Source organism: Dermacentor silvarum, chromosome 6 (genome assembly GCF_013339745.2).
Source record: "Dermacentor silvarum isolate Dsil-2018 chromosome 6, BIME_Dsil_1.4, whole genome shotgun sequence".
In the NCBI taxonomy this organism is placed as follows: Eukaryota; Metazoa; Arthropoda; class Arachnida; order Ixodida; family Ixodidae; genus Dermacentor; species Dermacentor silvarum.
Genome location: NC_051159.1, coordinates 127,227,068 through 127,236,430, shown reverse-complemented (window position 1 = coordinate 127,236,430; position 9,363 = coordinate 127,227,068). Strand labels below are relative to the sequence as shown.

The window sequence follows — 9,363 nt, the reverse complement described above, 5'->3', positions numbered from 1 at the left end:
CGAAAAAAAAAAAAAGCAATTCTCGATGACTAAACCGAAGCATATACTATAGAAGCATATACTTCATGGCAGTACAAAAACAAATTACACATCGAGTCTATGGTGTACATACGTGTTGGAGATACAATTCATGCTCAAACATGTCAGTTCGCTTGCCACGATAATAAGATCAGTTCAGGGATGTAACAAGGGAACCAGACGCCGTGGTGTGTGTTGCACACGCCTAAACATACGGTCGATGATGCGCGGAAATGAGCATATGGCAGTTGACCCATCCCAATTGTACACTGCTGTCTTTCTGTTAACGCTCTTATCACTACAGCGTTTCTGGTAAAAACTTGCGTTAGCGAAGGACTGTCCACGAGTAGGGCCATTTGTTAAGGCGAGTCACAATGCTTATGACTATAGAATAAATAAGACGCATGCGCACCCCCACCATCAGTCCTTGTTAGGGCTCACAAGCGCTGCCACACTATAGTTCAAGGTGATGCTTCACCATCAAAGCAGGAGTCGCCGCAGAAATAACTTGATCTCTTCTAGTATACCGCCACGTATAGCACCATCCGGGCCTACTGCACCGATGTCACTAATAAAGAGTGCAGCTTAAGAAAGCATTAATTTGTCCGATTGACGTCAAGAGATGTATTAGTTTTATTATAGACGCCGAGATGCCATGAGAGGTACCGGTGAGCAGGAGCTGGAAAGGAACAAAGGCAAACCTCTGCAAACTTCGAAAAGTGTTTTATGCTGCGGACCGTCCATTATTGATCGCCTGCGATCAATAATGGACGATCAATATTTAAGGAATTCCCTTACAGCCTAAAACGACTTTTCCGATTTGGCCCGTTCGTTGGTCTGCTGCAGTAGTGCGATCGAATCGGATGCATTCGTGAAGGACGACGAGCAAGAGGAATAAATAAAACTCGCTTGAAATAGTAAACCCAATGCCGAATGTGCTTGGACAAGCGCTAACGTTAAGAAAACAACTAGTTTATATACGAGAAAATGCGAATTATGCCATAAGAGAGAAATAACATTAGCTGTGCACTGAAATGCGAAACAGCAACGGTCATGGCTCATGATGTCACCGCAGTTACATTATGAAAGATGAATAACACCCAACTATAAACAGAGGTAGATAGTATGTATAGTGCCATTACGCCAATATAAGATTGCAAATGAGTGGCAAGATCACAGGGAACTCTACTGTATACGCCGCTTGCAACGCTGACGTTTAAGGCATCCTAAGCTTCTCGAGCATGAAAAGAATTAACCTGTCAAAAAGATTGTCGACAGTCCCTTGGACGCACTAAATAAAGTAACCAGGGATCAGTGCAAGTTGCTGTAAAATGTTAACTGAGGTTCTGACTCAGGTACAGCTTTATTTACTAGATAAGCATCCTATTGCAGAAAGTGTTAACTAGCGTTTTCACTGAATGTGTTTTCACTACTCTACGAAGAAGCGATAACCCAATATATAACTTGAAATACTCTACACTGTCTATTTTCAATATTGTATGCATGCAATACTGTCAATGCTCTACAAGTACAGTCCCTGTGTTTAAGAGTTCAATTAAAATATTTTATATAAAAACCGTTCAGACGTGATAATGTCAGGCTAACCTAATCTCTCTCTCCAGAAAGTCATGCCAAGGGAGTAGTAAGTCAAATTGCTAAGGGCTATATACACTCAGAAAGCGTACCATTTTCATTTAGAGATGTGCGACGGCCACGTTTAGAACTGTACAAAGCACTGGTTATTGTATACTACGAAATACTGCAAATCTCTCAATCCTTTCATTTCCGTTCTACTGCTACTTTTATTTCCACTACTTGTATTGCGCTTATGCTATACATGTGGCCTAAATACAGAGTGAGCAGCCTCATAAGGTGTCCCAAGGTTGAAAACTGTCAGAGGGACTCTATACTGTTAAGACGCCTTCTGAATCAAGGTGTCAAGGCACAATATGGATGTGCTTAGGCCACTCTTAAGTGCATAGAAAACACTCCATATGTTTTAGACTAGAAAAAACTACAAACGTTAAAATTACGATGGCACACCTTGAATAAGCTTAAACTATAAGCTGCTCACGACCAACTGATTAAAAGTGACAAAGCAAGGGCTGTTGTGTCAGTGCTGTCGAACATCGTCATGGTAGTAGTGAGGGTTGGTTGAAAGGCTTTTCCTACGAATGTTCCTAATAGGACGTTAGCATTTCATAGGCTTTTCATAGCGTTTCATAGGCATTTCGTTAGCATTTCATAGTGTATCTATTACAAAGGAGAATCAAGTGAGTACTAGAAATGAGCGACTACCGAACCATTTGCGCAAATATCTTGCCAAAAAGTTGGAATCATTTCAATCCGCTTTTCAGCTGATGTCGCATCACGTGACTTCACTACGAGATGGCTTCGAAGAGTAACTTTGCCTCCCAGAATAAAAATGTTGACCACCACAATCTTACGCCATACCGCTATTATAACAGTCCTACAGTTATGCATACGAATGATAATGTATATGCTCAAAGTCAAATAAACTCTCAGTAGAGAAGCATGCGAAAAGGCTCGGTACGAAATGCTGTGAATTGAATTGGTAAATATACAAGAAAGGATTTTTATCAAATAACATATAAGAAAGAAACTGGCACGTAATAATACCGTGCATTTAGCCCAGCAGAGGATCTGTGCTTGTGCCCATTATTTGCACGGATGAATTGACTAGGAGGAAAATTTCGGGAACCTTGAGATAACCTGACTTTATTCTGGTTATCCATTCGAAAAGCAATGCCCTACTTTTGGCCCCGTCTCTCCACTAAATTTGGAAAAATCGAAACTAAAAACCATATTTGTAAGATTATTTTTTTAAACCGCAATCCTCATAGGGTAGACGTGGTCTAACCAAATTATATGCAAACTGGCTTGCAAACAATAAAATATTTTAGAGTGGCGTTTGTAGATGTGCCACCGTGGAGTTGTACTGGAAGATGTACAGTGTGATTCACTCCTAAAGGGCACATCATACTGGTAAAAGTGCATAACTGCAATATTGCTTCGACTATGACTGGAAACGTAAATGACAATACACTGGACACATAGCCATGAATAGAATAATAATCTGCGGGCCTCCATAGCATATCTCAGAAGTAATTCATTACGGAGCTCTGATTAAGTGTTTCCTTTAAGAGGAAGCTTTAGCTCAAGCCGAACTCCGATGGCACCTATTTAAATACCTGTAAAACGAAGGAATCCTTTTCTGAGATAACACTGGGCTGATTTTAATGAAATTTGTTGCATTTGAGACAGAAAGTTATATTATAGTCAGTATTTGAAGTGGAATTTTGATTTAGGGCCTACATTTTTTACAGGGATCTCCAGAAATTGGTAAGTTTGAAAAATGAAATAGAAGCACGAAGTTTCCAAAGTTGTAGCTCGGCACCCAAAAACAGATGTCGCAGTTCAGTTAACTGCGTCCGTTAGAGCATCGAAGGCGGACAAATTTGGTATATCAATTTATGGTTTACGTGAATTTGTGACATTGTTTACATGTGCTTGAGAGCCACGTAAAGTGCAAAGTCACTATAGTTTAACGTTTTCTTTTAAATGCAAGAAACGTCATCAAATTTAGTGCAGTGGCTACCCAGAAAAACTATTTCTCCTTTCCCGTGTATAGACAGAAGCCCCCCAAAAGAGGAAGCTATAACTCGGGGGCTGCTATCTAAATTTATGGGAAAAGAGAAATCGTTTTTCTCGGTAACCACTGCCCCAAATGTAATGAAGTTTGTTGCATTTGAAAGAAAAAAGTTAAAATATTGTGCCTGTTGGTAGCGAACTTTTGATTTAGGCCATCCATTTTTTAATAAAGATTGTTGAGAGTCGCATTTTCAGAAACGAAACTATCAAGTTTACAACTTTATAACTCGGCAATGAAAAATGAAACTACAATTGAGTAAATTGAATCTAATAGTAAATCTAAAGCGGACAAAATTAATATACACGGTTCTCAAATAGACCACTAACATGTGAGTATCACGTTTGTAATACCCTTGTAAAGAATGTAAGAAATTCACGTAAGGTACAAATTGATATATCAAATTTGTCCGCTTTGAATTCTCTAACGGACGCAGCTGACATAACTGCAATATCTATGCTTGGTCCAGCGCTACAATTTTGTAAACTCCTTTCTTCTATATTTTTCAAACTTACAAATCTCAAACTTACCAATCTTTGAAAACTCTTCTTAAAAGAATTCAGGCCCTAAATCAAAATTTAGCTTCCTACAGTCACTAGAATTTAACTTTCTCAAATGCAACAAAGTTCATTAAAATCGATCGAGTGGTTATCTCAGAAATACGTTTCTGCGTTTTACATGTATTTACATGTAACCACCGCAGGTTGGCACATCTCGTGACTCTGCGAACAACAAAAGCGCGTCGAACGCTCATTTTCAATGAACGAATATGTTTGCTTTTTTGCCAGCATAAACATGTTGGCAGCGCCATAGTCATCGCGTGGGTATTTGTTTATTTCGTTTTTTTCAGTGATGACAGAGAGAGGGAGACAAAACATATTTACTGAGCCGTTGAGTATACTGGGTCCGGGATCCAGTCGTGCGACTGAAGGACGTTTGTGGTGAATTATGGGTGAACAAAAAAGGTGATAAAATGCCACCACCAGCACAGCTCTTCCCAACTATGTCTCTTGGTCTACCTGTATTGGTGAACGCTAGCACGTTTATGTCATGCCGACAACGTCACACGCTCATACTTTTGTACACGCACAAATTAGCACGTTATCTTGACCAAGTGAAGCATAGGCTTCAAGTTAACGCTCATTTCCGTATGCGGGGGTATGATAATTGGCACGTCTTCTTCTGCACGGCTGCCATTCGAATAACGTAAGGACGTAAAATGGCAGCAACCTTGTTGCCGCCACTGCCAAATTGGACAGTGGCGCGACCATCGGGACCACGAATTCGCCGTCAGCTGCAGCCGCCGCGGTGCTTGAGCAGCGGCCCTAAAACATATTGCGTCCGCGATGCGCTAAACTACGTAGACGGAGCATCAGGACTGCCTGCCCCGGTCTTTCTCAGTGGCGATCCCTTCCTCGACGCCTCTGGGAAAGCCTGGAGCGTACGCGCACCAAACACGCACACAAAGTCGATGCGCCGCACACAAGTGGCCCTGAGGCAAAACGCTGCCACGTCTGGAGCGAGCACAGGGAGCTTGGCTCAGTGTAGCCGGCGCTTCATGAGCGGGAACGAGGGGGTTTGCAACATGTTGGTCGTCGGCGCTGGGCGAACGGTGCTTGCAGTGCGCTTCCTCCCCGCCATTGCAAGCAGCGCTCCGGGCGACCGCACACATTAGGGCGCGGACGCGCCAGTCTTGCTGCTGCTACGCGTACAGTGCCGTGGCATTTAGCGTGCCTGATTTGTGAAGGAACGGGGAGGGGTGGGGGAGCAGCGCTGTATATACCCTGTGCAACATGGCGCTCGGTTGTTACACCACCATGCTGGCTCTATTCGCCCGAACCTGGCTCCTGGAGCCGCCCATAGATAGTACATCACACATCTCTCTAATCGGGCCACCATGCAGTGCGGCTGACCCAGGAAACTTAGTGATACACGATGGATGCATTATTTATTTATTTTACGGGGGGGGGGGGGGGGGGGGGGCGCTGCGAGAGGCGCGCACGATTAGGAGACCCGCTCCTCAGTTCATGCGGGGCGTCATGGTCGTTCTTTCATTTTACGGCACATATCGTAGTGGTGGACTCCGATATGTGTGCACACCTATGGTTCTTTAACGTGCACCAAATGCACGGTACAAGAGCGTTTTTTGCATTGCGCATCCATGGGAATGCGGCCGGGATAGAACCCGCGACCTCGAGTACAGCAGCGCGATTCCACAACCAGTGGGATACCGCGGCGAATGTCATTTTGTTTCGGAGACGCAAACACGAAGGTTTTTTGGCTGTCTGTCGGCTAACGTCGGAAGGGTTTAGAAAGCGGCGCGCTGAGATCCATGCACTACGTCTTTAACTGAGCCGAACATACATTGCGAAATTCCGTAGGCAGGTTTCTCCGCACATCACGTTCGATATGCGCGGAATCGTTCCGCCCCCTGGCTTTCTTGATTTGCCGGTATACGCCACCCCGGAGTTTCGACAGCTCTTCGAACGCGAAAGTGGCTGTTAATTATATTAGCTGTAGAGATCGAGATGTGCGGGGAAGCACGCCTGCGGAGTGTCCGGCAGAATATCATACCGCAATAAGTTGTAGCCACCAGTTGTGCGTTCCGCTATAAATATTGCGCAGCAAAAAAAAAAAAAAAAAAAAAAAAAAAAAAAAGATGGGGGGGGCGAGCATATCTAGAATAGGTTTTACAGCCTTAAAAGGCCTCAATGGATGCTTTTGTTTGATAATTTAATAGAACACGGTTGGGCTTCTCAGTGTGCTCAGGAAAATAAAACATCTAGTATTTAGGCTGTGTTCATGTCAACGCTAGAGCGGAATAACTCATGGAAGTTTTAGAACTTAAATTTAGCCTATGCTTTAAAGGTGTAAAGAATGAGAATTCTGTTTTGCCACCATCAGCATAATTAGTTTGATACCCTGACTCGATCCAATGCGGCGTGTAAAACGAACCATTGATAGATAGTTGTACAGATTTTTTTACCAGATAGCAGCTTCGCTCGAAATATCACATAAACGAACACGTACTCTCGTATACCATTCACTAGCACGGGATATGTGTAATCTTGAAAAACAAGCTTGGCTGCTGCAAGCCTACTATATTGCTCGAATAAGTACTAAATACTAGCAGATATTGGAAGCAAACCTGACAACATTAAAACATGTGTAGTCGTATGAAGTCACCTGGACTGAAACAGTTGTAACCAGAATCGCACTATCCTTTTCTTGTCTTTCTTGAGCTCGTAATGTGTGTTACGAACGAATTTTAGACAGACATACCCGCATATCTTTTGAGAAAAGGCTTCGGCAGCTTGCGTAAACCGCAGGAAGTGCTTAAGCAGAGGGAGCGGAAGGAGACTTAAAGTGAAATATGATAAACGGGGAGTACCTTTGACATTTTGTTGAATGAAATGACGATGTCGAATTACTGCGAAAGTACGTTTAAAAATTTAGCTTTCGCGCGTGCAGTATTTAGCACGTTATATATTGTTATGGAAAGCGTGACGCAAGTCGCATAGTCGTAGATGGGCCGGCGGCCGGTGTGGAAAGCGTCGCTATATATACATAGCACATGCCCAAAACAAACAGCCCGTGCAGATGTAGATGTAGAGCCTAGATTTTTTGTGGCACATAACCCACTCTGGGGGATTGGCCAAGTACCGGGCAGTTCGATATAACAATTAGAAGAAAGGATAATTCTAAAATAATGCAAACATAACTTTGGGAATAGGTACGTATATGAGGTAGATTATATCCCATGGTTTTAATATAATAAAGGAATAAATGAAAACTAAAAAAAATAAACAGCTAGTCATCGATTTTGTAAAAATATAACGGAACATTAAGCTCTGATTTTATAGTCTAAATCTTTCTGACCCTGCAATGAAATCCTGGATGTCATCGCCAACCTTCCTGTCGATGTGCCCGAAGGTCGAGGCTCCGGAAGATAGTAAATTTTGAACATTGTAATGTTATGACGTCGTCGTCTTCACAGTCATGACATGGTATATATAGGCCTGCTTTTGATCAGTATAATAGTAACTGTTCGGTAGCAATATGCTCGAACGTGATAAGGTTTGTAAGCATGGCATAGAGACAGCTGACGCAAGACATATGCAAAAACGCCCGTGTGCTTGCGTTGTAGTGCACGTAAAAAGAACCCCAGGTGGTCGAAATTCATCCGGAGCCCTCCACTACGGCGTGCCTCATAATCAGAACTGGTTTTGGCACGTATAACCCCAGAAAGAAGAGATATATAGGATATCGCTGGGAAAGGACTTCGTCAGGCCAGTGGACATATTGATGATGAATGTGCTGGTGCTCCAGGGATGTCACTGCAGAGCTCGTTGAATTAAGTATGATGCTTCACCAAAACTGTGACTATACCGTAACTTTGACTTGCAAGGCCTGAAAATAAAACCCTGATAATGCGCTTTGTGAGAACTTTGTGCAGTGAGTGGGGTATGCGTTTTAGTAGTTAATAATTAGTAGCTGAAGTTCTAAAGGTTCCTGAACTCTGCGTCAGGAATATAGCAGGGCGTCGCTACGAAACAGCAACAATAAAAAAAAACATAGAAAGTGCCCACATTTAGGAACCTGTCCTTATCTTGTTTAAACGGCCAGTTGTCGCCCTCATTTTATGGCAAAGGTCTTTGAAGCGACATTTGCATGGCAAGGAAAACAATTGTGCGTTGATATTGGGTCTAAATGTCATTGAAGGTACCGTACTTCAGTAGGAATTAGCGACTGTGCGAAGCTCACTAGATATTTCGAAAGACGCACGATCGAATCATAAGCTTATGAATACGCTATATCATAAACGGATATGAATTCCTCGATTGTACTCCAGATTGACGCAATAATTATAATTCACTGCTCAGAGGAGCATCAGAACATGTAAGCGCAGGCCGGTTGCAAATACCACATGTATTGAATATCAATCACAAGCTGCTACATTTGCAGGCGGGATGGCCGCAGTCGAGAGAGCGTGACGAAATGGCAGCTTATTTCAAAATCCTTGGGACTGCGTATTCGTTGGCCCGAAAATGAAGTAAAATGTTTGCACGATTGACGTCTATGATTTAAGAAAAACACACAAAGAAAAAGCGCATTATTCTGTCCTTCTTCGTATGTAGTCTTCAGTAGTACGGTCGATCGGCTACAATGCTTAAATAACATAAGTGAAAATTCCGCGAGACAACTTTATCGTTCGATAAGGAACTCTCGCGCGCTGTACTGTATGGCTGTTTGCAACGGTACTTTGTGAAGACGTCGGACCTTGAAGGCTAGACTTTTCTAAGTGTGTTACATTATGATTATTTATTTATTTATTTATTTATTTATTTATTTATTTATTTATTTATTTATTTATTTATTTATTTATTTATTTATTTATTTATTTATTATTTATTTATTTATTTATTTATTTATTTCGGTATACTGCAGGCCAGGGTGTCGCTGGCGCCATCAGGAGGGGCATAGTAAATGTACAAACCTTTCATGCACAACATCACTCGCACAAGAAGAGAAAACAAAAGAGGAAGATTATTCGAAAATTAGCATAGACATAACCGAGATATTGTTAAGTATACAAGAAAAAGATATCGAAAATGTGAACATAGCTGTACTGACGACAAAGGCCAACTTGGACATATTTGTAATAGCGTTAGAAC

The 9,363-nt window shown here is 42.2% G+C and overlaps 1 protein-coding gene across 1 annotated transcript in view; it reads right to left on the bottom strand.

Annotated features, from left to right (window-relative positions):
- Window positions 1–304: 304 nt before the first annotated feature.
- LOC125946399 (uncharacterized) overlaps window positions 305–9,363 on the bottom strand; it is a 176,959-nt gene continuing 167,900 nt past the window's right edge. The window contains exon 5 of the mRNA XM_049669461.1: window positions 305–697. Coding sequence (XP_049525418.1) covers window positions 615–697 — 83 coding nt within the window. The 3' untranslated portion in view covers window positions 305–614. The remainder of the gene's footprint in view (window positions 698–9,363) is intronic.